A 16,083-nucleotide genomic window follows, 5' to 3' on the forward strand; every position below is an offset into this window, starting at 1 on the left:
AGTGACTCCTAGAGGCCATGGCTTGATTTGGAGAAGTGACTCCTAGAGGTCATGACTTGATTTGGAGAAGTGACTCCTAGAGGCCATGACTTGATTTGGAGAAGTGACTCCTAGAGGTCATGACTTGATTTGGAGAAGTGACTCCTAGAGATCATGACTTGATTTGGAGAAGTGACACCTAGAGGTCATGACTTGGTTTGGTGAAGTGACACCTAGAGGTCATGACTTGATTTGGAGAAGTGACTCCTAGAGGCCATGACTTGATTGGGGAAGTGACATCTAGAGGCCATGACATGATTTGGGAAAGTGACTCCTAGAGGTCATGACTTGATTTGGGGACGTGACACCTAGAGGTCATGACTTGATTTGGGGAATGACTCATAGAGGTCATGACTTGATTTGGGGAAGTGACTCCTAGAGGCCATGACTTGATTTGGAGAAGTGACACCTAGAGGCCATGATATGATTTGGGAAAGTGACTCCTAGAGGCCATGACTTGATTTGGAGAAGTGACACCTAGAGGCCATGGCTTGATTTGGAAATGTGACACCTAGAGGCCATGACTTGATTTGGAGAAGTGACACCTAGAGGCCATGACTTGATTTGGGAACGTGACACCTAGATGCCATGAATTGATTTGGGGACGTGACACCTAGAGGCCATGACTTGATTTGGAGAAGTGACACCTAGAGGCCATGACTTGATTTGGAGAGGTGACTCCTAGAGGTCATGACTTTATTTGGGGAAGTGACACCTAGAGGTCATGACTTGATTTGGGGAAGTGACACCTAGAGGCCATGACTTGATTTGGGGAAGTGACACCTAGAGGTCATGACTTGATTAAGTGATTTACTGGTGTTACAGGTCACATAGGAAGAAGTGTTTTAAAACATCCATTAAATGTGATGACCACGCATAGCAGCACTCTTCATTGAGTTATGGAAACCATTTATGGCACGTCCTATTGTTATGCTATCAGATGGAAAACCCATCGAGTCCTAGCATGATTCCTTCTGTACAACCTTCGCATAGGACAGTGTTTCCGAACCAGGGTGCCTCCAGTTGTTGCCTTTGGCTGCCCGGGCATGCTGGGAGTTGTAGTTTTGCAACAGCTGGAGGCACATTCATTCAGAAACACTGCTCTACTTGTTTTTGGCTTTGGAGTCCTGTGGGTGGTCCTAATCAGTGATTGTCAGTTACTTCTGTATATATACACCTATACAGGGAAGGCTGTCAGTCATTGATAAGGTCCAGCCACTGGACTCCTAAGCCCAAAATAAGCAGAGGTTTAGAGAAATAAATTGCCCGATTTTACTGACTCTTTCCCCTCTATATATCTTCACAGAAGCTCTGGCTGCTGGCATTTCGAATAACGTGTTCAGCCTGAGAGGTTCACTTTAAATTCAGTATTGGAAAAACAAGGATGATTTCTTGATAAAACAGCACCACATTTGTCTGCATGTTGTGTGGTATCGCAGCTCAGTTCCATTGAAGTGAATGGATCCAAGTTGTAATACCACACCCAACCTGCAGACAGGTGTGGAGCTGTTTTGAACGTTAGCTGTTAGCTGCAACCAGCAGATTAGCTGTTTAAAGGGGGTACAGGGCTTGCACGAGAGCTGCAGCCTTTTCAGTGTTTATTGCTGCCCATACCTGCATGGTCGTAATTTTAGTGCCCCATTCAACAGGGTAATGCCGCAGTATCTTGCACGGGCACTAATAAGATGATGGCAATGCAAGGACAAGTATTTGCTGCGGCCCCTTCAAATAGCTGATTGGTGGGGGTGCCAGGAGTCGGACCACCGTTGAAGCTAATATTCATGGTCTATCCCAGTGTTTCCCAACCAGGGTGCCTCCAGCTGTTGCAAAACTACAACTCCCAGCATGCCCGGACAGCCTTTGGCTGTCCGGGCATGCTGGGAGTTGTAGTTTTGCAACAGCTGGGGGCACCCTGGTTGGGAAACACTGGTCTATCCTAAGGATAGGGAATCATTTTTAAAACTGAAAGAGAAGAAACATAGTGGGGATTTTTTATAAAACACATAAAAGTAACAGATGAGGAAGCAGTATAATAAAAAGGTGACTTACTTGGGTAGAAAACAGTGATTTTTAAAGACTACAACCTCCAGCATGCCCTGACAACTACATTAAAGGGGTACTTCGGTGGATTTTTTTTTTTTTTTTTAATCAACTGGTGCCAGAAAGTTAAACAGATTTGTAAATTACTTCTATATAAAAATATTAATCCTTCCAGTACTTATTAGCTGCCGTATAATACAGAAGAAGTTCATTTCTTTGTGAATTTCCTTTCTGTCTGACCACAGTGCTCTCTACTGACACCTCTGTCCGTGTCAGGAACTTTCCAGAACAGGAACAATTTCCCATAGCAAACATATCCTGCTCTGGACAGTTCCTGACATGGACAGAAGTGAGTGTCAGCAGAGAGCACTGTGGTCAGACTGAAAGGAAATTCAAAAAGAAAAGAACTTCCTCTGTATTATACAGCAGCTGATAAGTACTGGAAGGATTAAGATTTTTAAATAGAAGTCATTTACCAATCTGTTGAAATTTCTGGCACCAGTTGATTTAAAAAAAAAAAAATAATATATATATATATATATATATATATATATATATATATATATATTTTTTTTTTATTTTTTCCACTGGAGTATCCCTTTAATTTTAGTTCAGACAACTGGGACTACTCTCACAACTAACATGTGGCGACCAGAACTTACCTCTTACATACATGTTGAGAGCCGCTTCGATATTCATGCTGATAAGCTGGGAGAATCAACTGGTGGCGTTTGAAGCGACTTTCCTCCATACGTGTGAGGGCAGGTGTCGGGGGGTCCCTCCACTCTGGGATGAACACAATGAAGGACAGAGGCTGATCCGAACTGTCCAGAAGGTTCTGTAAGGATATACATCGGTTATCAAAAGAATAACTATGACTCAGAATGGCAGACAGAGATCCGGTTTGTCTCATACCTCAATATGTGTGACCATGGCGTCCATCAGTTCCTCGCTGAACGGGGGGTTGGCCTCGAAAGAACCACTGACTGGGAAAAAACTGAGACATGGCCTAAGGAGGAAAATAAAATAAAATGAGAAAAACAACCAAAGAGGCCGGATCTTATCTATTAACAGCATCCAGTGTGAAAGTTCTGGTACCAGTCTATGGGTCCATTCACACTACAGAATTTCAGAGCGGAATTCCACTGCATGAATTTACCATAAAGCAGTACTCCGGGATATTAAAACGTATCCCTGAATGCGGGGGTCCTGCCGCTGGGGACCCCCTGCGATCTCCCTGCTGCACCCGGCGTTCGTTTAGAGCATCGGGTGCTGCGTCAGAGGTTCGTGACGTTAGGGTCACACCCTGCTCGTGACGTCACAGCCACTCCCCCTCAATGTAAGTCTATGGGAGGGGGCGTGACGACAGTCACGCCCCCTCCCATAGACTTGCATTGAGGGGGCGTGGCCGTGACATCACAAGCGGCCTCCACCCCACATCACCAGTCATCCGGCACGGAGTGAAGTTTGCTCCGTGCACCGAATGTCTGGAGTGCCGCAGCAGAGATTGCAGGGGTCCCCAGCGGCGGGACCCCAGCGATCAGACATCTTATCCCCTATCCTTTGGATAGGGGATAAGATCTCTAGGGGCGGAGTACCCTTTTAAGGATAAGGGAAAAGTTTCAGATCACAGGGCCCGACCGCTGGGACCCCCGCGATGTCCTGTACGGGGCCCCGGCTCTCTGTCCAAATAGCGCCTGTTGACCCCCGCAGGAAGCAGCAGCCGACACGCCCCCTCAATGCAGTGCTATGGCAGAACCAGAGATTACAGGATGCAGCGCTTCAGCTCTTCCATAGAGATGCATTGAGAGTCAAGTCAGCTGCCACTTCCTGCGTTGGTCGAACACTCCCCCTTCCTGCGGGTGCCCCGTATGGGAGAACGCGGGAGGATCCCAATGGTCAGACCCCCAGCGATCTGACACTTATCACCTATCCTTAGCATAGGGGATAAGTTGTTAGGTACCAAAGTACTTCTTTAACCGTTCACACTGCGGAATGAACATATTCATTCTTTCGGAGTGTCTGGAACCTGCAATTTCCATGGCAGATTATTCTGTGGCAGAAATTTTGGATCCCGGACCTGCAGAATAAATGAAGATGGTCACTCTTTAGTCAGAATTCCCCATTGACTGCATTGCTGTCAATGAGGACGGGGCAGGTCCTTGCGCTGATTGATATCCCTGACAGGCAATGCAAACACTGGAATAACTGGCCGTAATGTGTCTGTAGTATGAATGCCCCCTTATTTGTCACAAGCACCTTCTGAAAATCAATGAATTCTCTGATCTTCCATAGAGGCAATAAGGAGATTTTTTGTACTCACTGTAAAATCTCTTTCTTGTAGCCTTCATTGGGGGACACCAATACTGATGGGTATATGCTCTTGCCACTAGGAGGCGCTGACACTAGGAAAAAGAGTCGGCTCCTCCCTGGCAGGATATACCCGCCTACTGGAAGTGAGGTAATCAGTTTTGTCACAAAGCAGTAGGAGACGCCAAGTCTGAAGGACCCCAGAAAGGAATCCCAGAGAAACACTAAAGAACCGGAAAAGGCTATCCGGACAAGAATGAAGACATGGGTGGGTGCTGTGTCCCCCAATGAAGGCTACGAGAAAGAGATTTTACGGTGAGAACAAAAAAAATCTCCTTTTCTTGGTCGCTCTTCCTTGTGGGACACAGAGACCACGGGACGTACCAAAGCAGTCCCAGGGTTGGGAAGAATACCACAAGAGGAAGGGAGTCAGTCCGGAGACTGAACCACAGCCGGCCATAAGACTCACGGACGAGACCCTGAGCTAAAAGGAATCCGAGGCCTGGAGCTGAGCGTCCGGCAGTTCTCACTGTCCATGGAAATGGACTAGGATGTAAAGGAAAGGAACCGTACTTAGAAGAGGCTCTAAAATAACAGGCCACAGAGAGAGACAAGAAGGGGTGATGCATAGACGCGATGGGCCAAACCAACCTGGAAGGTGGTAGGAAACCAATTCCAAGAAGCACAGAACCAGACAGAGGTAGAGCCCGGTTGGGAACAAAAAAGGAAAAGGGAACGACAAGAGAACCCCATACAGAGGACCAACCGAAACCAGAGAACCTGGCGAGAAAACACAAGGGAGAGCCAAAGGCAAGTCAGTCAGGGTGAAGACCAGAAACTGGAAAAGAGAGACGGGAACCATCTCCGGAGAGGCATAGTGCAGAAGACCTGAATCTTCTGGATGGTATCCCCGTCGCCCTGTATAGGGTCCATAGGACACGTCAGGGCACTTCTTCGGACAATGCGCACTGGTAGCGGGGTACCGGAACTCCAGCCGCAGAGACATCAGGCATGTGAGAAATGACAGGCGGCAGAGGAACCATGTAGACCACTGTCTGGCTTACTAGAAAGGGTCCATAGTATGCAACAGGTTACTCCGTCGGACACCTCGCACTGGCCAAGGGGTACCGGAATGTCAACCGCGGATGTGGCAGATATGAGATTGGTGACCTGTGGAGGAGGGAATCATAGTGTATGCACACGCAAGAACCCTCCCCTGATGGATGACCGTCGGAGGAAGAACCCCGAAAAGGCCCTAGGCGTCCGCCAGGAACAGAAAAGCCCTGTAAAGGCACCGGACCGGAGCCGTGCCCCGATAGGGAGTGACTAGGACCAGCCGTGGGCACAGTAAACATGGCATGGTAAGCAGCGTAAGGGGAAACCAGGCATGTAATGTAACCCCAGAATCTCCAGGGACCGTGTAACAGCCCGCCACAGTGGTTTGCATATGCTCCCCCACAGAGTGAGAACTCTGCAGAATTAGGTATGGCAGAGGCATAGGGCGAAAAACAATGTGCCGATAGAACTGTCTGGAAAAAAAGGTGGATCCCATATACAGTCCCAGAAAAGGACCTAGCAGATATTAATATGATAAAAACAGATATTACGGGCAAAAAACTGTAATAGCTATGAGCTGCCACAGAGGGAACCACAAAAAACACAATACCATTAACAGCTGCTAGAGGGCGTTTTACAGTGAAAGAGAACAGAGGAAGACAATTTTTTAATGAACCTGGCACGGGGCGCCCCGCGAATTCCCAGCGTTTACCCCCAAGCCCAAGCCTGGACGAACTAAGGGGGAAGGAGAGGGGCGGGGCTAAACTCCGTCTGAGTGAGGCGCAAAATTGTACGGGAGAAGGGAGGAACTGCTGGTGTCCTGTGAGCCACCCTGGGAAGAGGGCCCACCCTCCAGAAAAGCGATGCTCGTCCGCAGGCTGCGACAAGCACCACCGGTGCCTAAGCAGTAAATCAAGCGCCCCGGCAAGTTGCCGCACAGCTGCACTAAGTGTGTGTGTGTACAGCCAGCGGTGACCTTGAGCGCAGGGAGCCGCAAACTAAACAGGAGCGGTGATGCAGCGTGCTGTAGGAGCGCTTGCCACTTCGAGGCCAGGGGGGGGGGGGGGGTGACAGCGGTGCCTGGATAGACAGGCTTCCGCTGAGCTGGAGGTGAAATGGCCCTGAACCAGGGAGTCAGAGGAGGGAGACAACCTCTGACATCGCTGGTAGAGTGAACAACTACTGCAGCGCCCTAAGCCTGGAGGGCTCGCTGCGGGAGGAGGGGCGGAGCTAAGCTCCGTTCATGAGAGGCGCAGAAAGGCGCTGGGCTTTTCCTGTCCGGCGCTCCCAAGACAGCACCCACAGAGGGGGGAGAGAGTCCTCACTCAGTCTCCAGATTCCCGCATGGAGCACATGGAGAAGGGGGGCAGAGCAACCAGCCACCATTCTGGATCATGCTGGCCAGCAAGCACCGGAGGAGATCCGACCAGCTGAAGTAAAGAAAATCAGCGGCCGCAGAAAGTACAGGGAGCCGCTGCAAAAGCCGGCGGCTGCCCTGAGACAGAAACGGCTGCTGTAACTGAGTCCACTGGCAGGCGGGCGTGCTGAGGGGATGATATACTCACCCACAGTCTTCTTATACTTACCCAGATGGCTTCAACCAGCTTATGGCCATGCTGCATCATATCAGGCTAAGATAGCGTGGCGAGCAGGGGCAAGTGGGGGACCCGGACCCAGGGTACAACCTCAAGGCGCTGGCCATTGGCGAGAAGGGGTTAACTGTACATACTCTATGTCTGTGCCCCTTTGTCGTATATGGGGGAACAGGTAGCGCCATTCTCCTGAACCCCCACCTGAAAATGAGAATCAAAAGGGAGGAAGAAAGCTAACTAAACAGCCCTTACTAGAAAATTATTTTTTAAAAATCCAGGTCTGGGGAGCTCCCAGACCTGTGTCTTACCTCCTACTGACACTAGCTAAAACTGATTCACCTCAATTCCAGTGGGCGGGTATATCCTGCCAGGGAGGAGCCTATTTTTTTTCCTAGTTTCAGCGCCTCCTAGTGGCAAGAGCACATATATATACCCATGGTTTCTGTGTCCCCCAAAGAAGAGCGACCGAGAAAGTGGATTATCTGTGTTTGTCGGGCACATAGCTTCCTGCCTCCTGACCCATATTCTGTAAAGTTATTCAGATGAAGAACTAAAAACTCCCACCCCCTATAAGTGATAAAGACACAAATGAGACAAAACTGAGCGTCGTCGCCAGGTATATATGGGTCTCAGAAAATACTTTCTTCATACTCCGAGTGCAATAAATAATTGAGTGAGTTACTAAAATTGATACATCCTGCAGTGAAGACGCGGATCTGAACACTCACCCCCTGGAGCCAAAATATCCATCTGTGTCTGGGAATGCGGAGCAGTATTGCTTGAAATAACAGTTCAAGGGAGAAGCAAAGCATTCAGAAGTGACACCGAAAATCTTGTGCAAAGTTTGGAACACGTGGACTGGGAGCGCCCCCTGCAGTCCTGAGCCTTCATACTGTGCTGTTCCGAACATCACCTGTAAAATACAAGACATGGTTTACTTTTCATTGCACTTCCGAAAAAGCCTGTTCTGCACTGTAATAATATAACACATTACCCCCACAGATTGCTCTTGTGTGTTTAGATACCACCCTCCTCTAAGATGTCTGATCGCTGGAGCCCCGCTACTGGAACCCCCCGTGATCTCCCTGCAGCACCCGCATTCTCCGTTTCCGGACCTGGGGACGTGACGTCACGCCACGTCCCCTCCATTCATGTCTATGGGAGGGGGCGTGACGGCCGTCACGCCCCCTCCCATAGACATGAATGGAGGGGGCGTGACGGGGCGTGACGTCACGGGTTCCGAAACTGGAGACGCAGTCACACATAGAAGGTTAAATAAAGCTGGCTAGGGATTCAAGCCCGCTCCATACTTAGCAGCTCAGGGCCACCACTAAAAGCCGACAGGTAGTGATCTCCAATTCTTGCTTTTACCTGTTTAAATGGGCACTATCATTAAAGGGTACCTCTCATCAAATAAACTTTTGATATATTTTAGATGAATGAATGTTGAATAACTTTCCAATAGCACGTTAATGAAAAATATGCTTCTTTCTATGGTATTTTTCCCGATCAGTCCTGTCAGCAAGCATTTCTGACTCATGCTGGAGTCCTAAACACTCAGAGCTGCCAGCCTGATTTGTTCACAGCCTAACAGGCTGTGAACAAAGCAGGCTGGCAGCTCTGAGTGTTCTCCTTTGTGAACAAAGCAGACTGGCAGCTCGTAGTGTTTAGGACTCCAGCATGAGTCTGAAATGCTTGCTGCCAGGACTGGTAGGGAGACCCCTAGTGGTCATTTCTTCAAAGTGGAAAATTAAATAGAAAGAAGCATATTTTTTAATAACATGCAATTGTAAAGTTATTTTGCATACATTAATCTATAATATATCAAAAGTTTTTTTTGATATATCAAAAGTTTTTTTTGATGAGAGGTACCCTTTAAAACTAATTTTTGCTATTGCACTCCTTATGGTAAATAAAACATTTTTTAATGTACTTTGCTTAAAGCGGTATTCCCCTGGAAAACATTTTTTTTTAATCCACTGGTGCCAGAAAGTTATACAGATTTGAAAATTACTTCTATTTAAAAATCTTAATCCTTCCAGTACTTATCAGATGCTGTATGCTCCACAGGAAGTTCATTTCTTATTGAATTTCTTTCCAGTCTGACCACAGTGCTCTCTGCTGAGATCTCTGTCCATTTTAGGAACTGTCCAGAGCAAGATAGGTTTGCTATGGGGATTTGCTCCTACTCTGGACAGTTCCTAAAATGGACAGAGGTGGTCAGACAGAAAGGAAATAAAATAAAAAAAAGAACTTCATGTAGAGTATACAACAGCTGATAAGTACTGGAAGGGTTAAGATTTATAAATAGAAGTAATTTATGGCACCAGTTCCTTTAAAAAAAAAAAAAAAAATTCCAGTGGAGTACCCCTTTATAAAAAAAAATTAAAAAAAATGACGTTTTCTATGTTTTATTTGTGTTTACAAAAAACTGCCACTAGGTGTCTCCCTACTTGTTCAAAGCACATTTCACCCCCATCTCTTGCACAGACTTTGGACTCCTGCTGGACTGGCACCAGTTCAAAATTAGGAAATGCAGTCTAGAGTGCTGAGGAGGGTGTGTGTGCAGCCTTATCCAATCATTACTCATCTCACACTGAACTGCTTTGGGCCGTGTGTAGTAGAGTGAGGGGAGAAGTTCTCCCCTGTATGGCTTCAGATGATGTCACACCTGCTGGGGAACGCCCCTTCCCAGTCTGTGAATCTGAGACTGAGCAGAAAATACAGAGCAATATCAAGGTAGAAAACTAAAAAATAATAAAAATAAAGGCCGGGGGTGGTTTATCATGATGAGGGCAGTGACCTGGGAGGATTATAACTTTTAACAAGATCATGACAGGTACTCTTTAAATGTCACTGTCAAAGCCAACAGAGACATTAAATGGCTTTATTAAGTGTCATTGGGGGTCCAGTAGGCCGGATCTGCTGAGAGTTGTAGTTTTGCAACAGCACACTGGTTGGGAAACACTGCTCTAGAATGTGACCACAGCAGGGTGCCAATGAGTTTTTGAGGCAGCCAAGGGCCTGACTAAGCTATGTCCACAGGCACTGCATAATAGATTACCTGTCAGTGTAACACTGAGAGGCAGTAGTGCTGTGGAATAGAAAGTAAGTAAGCTATCGAGTGACCTACGCTTCAGGCCCCCTATTGGGATTAAAAAAAAGAAATGTAATTATAAAAAAAAATTGCACACACATGCCTAACACGTAAGGTCGGTCTGCACTAGTAAACTATGAAGCCGGCACATGAGCAGACAGGTTCCTGCTGTTAACAGCAGCTATAATCGTCAGGCAGTGGCTGGAATCCCAGAGGACTCTGGTCCTAGCAGAATAAACCCCTAGATGCAACTGGGACTCAAATGGCCGACCCCTGGCAATGAGATCAAGGGGCGACATTGGGTTGAGGCAGACTGTACAAAAAGATCCACAGAGAACGGCACGAAGGCAAGACACCTCCCGCTTCCATGTTGACTCCGTGGTTCCAATGAGTGGCCCCAAACCTTTGGCAACTGTATTTTTATGATTGAGATGAAGTGATCGGCATTGATAAGCACATCTAAAGGTTAAGTACTGAACGTCAGCAGGAATGCTGTTGTCCGGCATTAGTGGTGAGTCCCAGCTGCTGATAGCAGCCGGTACTCACTGGCTATGAAGCAACCTCAGTTCCTCTGCTCGCTTCAAAGTCCTTTTGCGCTCGTAGGGAGAACATGTATGCCCTGTGTTATCTAGGAGTTAAATGCCAGTCTGCTATGTATTGGCATTACGGTTTTTAAAGAAGGATAATTTTATTTATCCAGAATACCCCTTTGGGGCAGGGTCACACAGGGTGCATCCGCAGCGTATTTCACGCTGCGGATGCGCCAGTGGCAGTCACAGAGGCGGAAGCTCGCTCTGCAGTCCCTCTGTGACCCCCGCCAGTGCATCTGCAGCGTCAAATATGCTGCGGATGTGCCCCGTGTGACCCTGCCCTTAAAGGGGTGATGCAGTAATTCATGCTACCCCAGCCAGAGCCATCTCTGAGCAGTACATACCTGATATCTCCGCAAAAGACACCACACACGAGGCAAGAACTTTTCCGACCCTGGATCATCTGTGCAACTGAGACGATAAAGTTGAAACTGCAATAACAGCAAAGTTCAGTTTTGACAATCATCTTAAGGAAATATTTAACAAAGCCCGGGATTTAAAAGAAGGAAGCGCTCACCAATTTGCTGAAGTAACTCTGGTTGATCCTTACGGACTCCCCTTTATAACGCACACACACCAAGCTGCCATCTTGCTGAATGTCTACTACTCCCTGGACAGGCAATGCCGGCGTTGTCAGCCGTACTGGGTGGCAGAATGCTCTTTTATCCGGGGAAGCTGCAACTGGAACTGGCTCTGTAAAACATCAATGGTATTTATTTTAGAGCCACCTATAATATGAATTGTAAAAATCTGCAAACATTATAAACCCATTTACTGTCCAATCAGGAGTGAAATTTTATTTTTTGTTATTCATCACGCTTAGACATGTTAAAACTTTTGATCATTTGAGGTCCAAGTGATCAGACCCCCGACTAATCTCTAGATCAGTGTTTCCCAACCAGGGTGCCTCCAGCTGTTGCAAAACTACGACTTCTAGCATGCCAGAACAGCCTTTTGAATGGATATTTGAGTTTTTTTTTTTGGGGTGCAAAAAATTAATAAAAAAGTGCATGCCCCCTTTTTTTAATTTGCTATAAAAAAAATGAATGAACTGATATAAACTGACATGAACTGATGGTAAAATGGACGCTCTAGACCAGTGGTCTCAAACTGTGGCCCTCCAGATGTTGCAAAACCTCAACTGCCAGCATGCCCGGACAGCCAACGGCTGTCCGGGCATGCTGGGAGTTGAGGTTTTGCAACATCTGGAGGGCCAAAGTTTGAGACCAATGCACTAAACCTAATGGGATTATTTTAATTATGCTAACCTGACTCCTGAACGGAGCAGACGAACAGAAACGAGGAAGAGAGGACATTGCAAGCCTAACACTAATTTAGTAGCTTAGTGCTCGTTCACACAGCCGTTGTGCTCCGCTAAAGGGGGCAAGTCCATAAGAAAGACGGGAGTTAAGTGGAGAAAAAAATTACTGCATGTCCGGTCTTTTTTCTCACCACTCGACTCCTGTAAAGTACAAGATCCCCGACCGACCCCATTCGAGTCAGTGGGATCCGTCGGGAGGCAGCGGTGTCAATTGTCCTCCGGCTGGATTGGTACAAAAAAAAGAAGTGTCTGACCCTGAACGTGTCTATAAACGGTGTATGACAAGGCTAATAAGGAGACATATTGGTCTGCATAGAAGCTAAACACCTAAAGGAAATCTTTTAATAAAGTGTATTTGCAAAGGTGGTTGTTTTTTATTTAATTTTTTTTATTTCAGGTGAAAAATAGTTGTGAAGAAGGAAATAGACTGTATTTGGTAATAGCTGAGTGACTGCAAAAGGAAAAAGTCATGAGAATGATCATTCTATTATCCCCTAGAAGTGTATAACTCTTGTCTCGCAGAGGAGATTCTTAGTCCATTACAACTGAACAGTGAAATCTTAGCAATGATGAAGAATCTAATAAAAGGCCTAATAGACTGTATGACTGGTGTTTGACACTATGAACGATTGTTAATGGTTGTATCAGGAGATATGTATACATCTACTATAGGGCTGCAGCTAACGATTATGGTCAATTCATCTGTTTAATAAAAACAAAAATAAAACTGGTTTGGGGGAACCAGGGAAGAGGTAATAAGTGGACGGGAGGAAGTGGGGACCGCGTCATAAAGAATTAACAGGTAAAAGAGAGGGGACAGCACCTTAAGGGCTAACAAGGGGGAAGTGGGAGGAAAAAAGAAAGTTAAGGGTAACAGGGGGGAAAAGAGACAGCACCTGAAGGGTTAACGGGATAAGAGAGAAGGGACAGTTGCTGAAGGGTTAACAGGGGGAACGTGAGGGGACAGTACCTGAAGGGTTAACAGGGTAAGAGAGAAGGGACAGTACCTAAAGGGTTAACAGGGGGAACGTGGGGGGACAGTACCTGAAGGATTAACAGGGTAAGAGAGAAGGGGCAGCACCTGAAGGGTTAACAGGGGAGAAAAAGAGGGGACAGCACTTGATGGGTTAACGGGGGGGGGGGGGGGGCACCTGAAGCGTTAACAGGGGGAAAAGAGAGGAGACAGTACCTGAAGGGTTAACAGGGTAAGAGAGAAAGGACAGCACCTAAAGAGTTAACAGAGGTACAGCACCTAAAGCGTTAACAGGGGGTAAATTAAAGGGGACAGCACTTGAAGGGTTACCAGGTGAGGAATAGAGGGGACAGTACCAGAAGGGTTAACTCTTTGGCTGTCCGGGCATGCTGGGAGTTGTAGTTTTGCAACAGCAGGAGGCACCTGCTTGGAAAACACTGGGTTAAGGTGATAGGGAGCAGTTCACAGACCTTAGTGATGGCGTCCGCCTCCCTGCACCAGGAAGATCTGTCACTGTAGAGAGGCTAGACTAGGATCCCCAATATGGATTGTAATTGATGGTTGCCGCCCTACTGTATGTTCTATAATAAGTACAGACCTACCTCTCTAGAGCAGCCGCTACATAAAGCCATATACTCTGTGCTTACAAACTGATGACATGAACTCTGATTCCGCAACCAAAGGCTACGTTCACAGAGGCGCATTACCTGCAGTTTTTGTTACCGTTGACTTCAATGGGTCCGAAGGAAAATCTGGAAATATCTACCTCTGTTGAGGAATTTTTTGTTGACCCCTTTAAGGCATCAAATACCCTGTGTTCTCCACCATAAGGTGAGTTTAGTACTTACCTGGCAGACAGTAATGGACATGCTTAGGAAAGATCTGCACTTGTCTTGGGGATAAATGGCCATGCTGTGAGATTACCATAACACTGTGGCTAGCTTTTTGTGAACTGGCTATTTCCTGTTTGAGTTCGTTCTCTCAAACTACAAATCCCATAGTCCCTTGCTTGTAAGTGTGAGGTCACTTTCCTCCCTCCCACACATCAGCCACCCCACCCATTGAAACATAAATGAGCTGCATCCATTCAAAAGACCTGTGGTTTTCGATCAGGGTGCCTCCAGCTGTTGCATTAGTTGCAGATTGATCTCTCTCCCAACCCCCCTTACATCTTAACCCTTATCCAAATAGGGATCTGCCTGATGCACGCGGCATTCGTTTAGAGTGTCATGTGCAGCTCCGGAGGCTGATGAAATCACAGCCACGCCCCTTGTGACGTCACAGCCACACACCCCACAATTCAAGTCTATGGGAGGGGGCGTGACGGAGGGGGTGTGGCTTTGACATAATAAGGGGGCGTGGTTGTGACATTTCAAGCCTCCGCCCGGCATCTCCAGTCATCCAGGAAAGAGCGAAGTTCACTTCATGAACCGGATATCTGGGGTGCCACAGTCGAGATCATGGGGGACCCCCGCGATCAGACATCTTATCCCCCTATCCCTTGTCTAGGGGCGGAGTACCACTTTAAAACCCAGCGGTAACACACTGAATAGTCTTAGTAAGAGGAAGGTTTGCACTATAATCATCTTTCTTTCTCTTTTTGTACGTCGTACGCCTTCATCCGTCCATGCAGACAGTTGTATGTAGGCCAAAGATTCCTCTAGTGTAGAGTGGGGAGACCTAAGTGGAATATATAGATGTCAGAGGCAGCGGCGCACCGGCAGAGCACTTTACTGACAGCACCTAATGCAGCGTAATGGAGATTTATGGGGTGGGAACAGGTGTGTAAGTCACCGGGGGGGGGGGGGGTCTTTACACTCCAGCGATTATTAAAGAGCTAAAACGGCAGCTCCGGAGTCTGCTGAGCAACTCTTGTCTTATCCTGAGTATATGTGGTAGATGCAGCCGGGGGTTATGTAACAGGATTACCGTACTGATGGCGTCTTCTCTGCTACTCACGTGTGCGATCCTGCTGACATCGTCTGTTCCTCTAAATACGTGCGGCGGGGATTCTTATACAGTGGTCCCTCAACATACGATGGTAATCCCTTCCAAATGGACCATCGTTTGTTGAAACCATCGTATGTTGAGGGATCCGTGCAATGTAAAGTAGAGGACAGTGATCTACAACCTGCGGACCTCCAGATGTTGCAAAACTACAACACCCAGCATGCCCGGACAGCCGTTGGCTGTCCGGGCATGCTGAGTGTTGTAGTTTTGCAACACCTGGAGGTCCGCAGGTTGTAGACCACTGTTAGAGAAAGTTGTACTTACCTGTCCCCGCTGCTCCGGACCGTCACCGCTCGTCACCGCTGCCCGGGATGTCACCGACCATCGCTGTCGCCGCGTCCCCGGGGTGTCCCTGACCCTCCGGCAAGGCCTCTGCTTCCCCAGCAACCTCGCTCTCCGTCGCAGCCATCACGTCGCTACGCACGCCGCTCCTATTGGATGACGGGACGGCGTGCGCAGCAGGGGATCCCGAAGAGGACGCGCCGGAGCCCCGAGGACAGGTAAGTGATCGTCATCGGACCACACGGGGCACCGTAAACGGCTATCCGGTGGCAGCTGAAGCAGTCTGCGCTGCCGGATAGCCGTTTATGCAATGGCCCCGATATACAAAAGCATCGTATGTTGATGCTGCCTTTGAGAGGCCATCGCATGTTGAAATCATTGTATGTCGGGGCCATCGTAGGTCGGGGGGGTCACTGTACACGTACAGTGACCCCTCGACCTATGATGGCCCCGACATACAATGATTTCAACATATGATAGCCTCTCAGAGGCAGCATCAACATACGATGCTTTTGTATGTCGGGGCCATCGCATAAACGGCTATCCGGCAGCGCAGACTGCTTCAGCTGCCACCGGATAGCCGTTTACGGTGCCCCGTGTGGTCCGATGACATTCACTTACCTGTCCTCGGGGCTCCGGCGCGTCCTCTTCGGGATCCCCTGCATCGTCGGCGCTCTCCATCGTCGTCGTCATCACGTCGCTGCGCACGCCGTCCCGTCATCCAATAGGAGCGGCGTGCGTAACGACGTGATGGCGGCGACGGAGAGCGAGGA

General features: G+C 47.9%; 1 protein-coding gene across 3 annotated transcripts in view; it reads right to left on the bottom strand.

Moving 5' to 3' along the window:
- PCIF1 (phosphorylated CTD interacting factor 1) overlaps positions 1-16,083 on the bottom strand; it is a 79,357-nt gene that overhangs the window by 11,194 nt on the left and 52,080 nt on the right. For all 3 annotated transcript variants that reach the window (XM_056549995.1, XM_056549993.1, XM_056549994.1), the window contains exons 11-15: positions 11,242-11,417; positions 11,069-11,155; positions 7,766-7,950; positions 2,995-3,088; positions 2,742-2,917 (exon numbers count right to left, since the gene is read on the bottom strand). In XM_056549995.1, coding sequence (XP_056405970.1) covers positions 2,742-2,917; positions 2,995-3,088; positions 7,766-7,950; positions 11,069-11,155; positions 11,242-11,417 — 718 coding nt within the window. The remainder of the gene's footprint in view (positions 1-2,741; positions 2,918-2,994; positions 3,089-7,765; positions 7,951-11,068; positions 11,156-11,241; positions 11,418-16,083) is intronic.

The sequence above is a fragment of the Hyla sarda genome, chromosome 13, assembly GCF_029499605.1.
Source record: "Hyla sarda isolate aHylSar1 chromosome 13, aHylSar1.hap1, whole genome shotgun sequence".
Lineage (NCBI taxonomy): Eukaryota > Metazoa > Chordata > Amphibia > Anura > Hylidae > Hyla > Hyla sarda.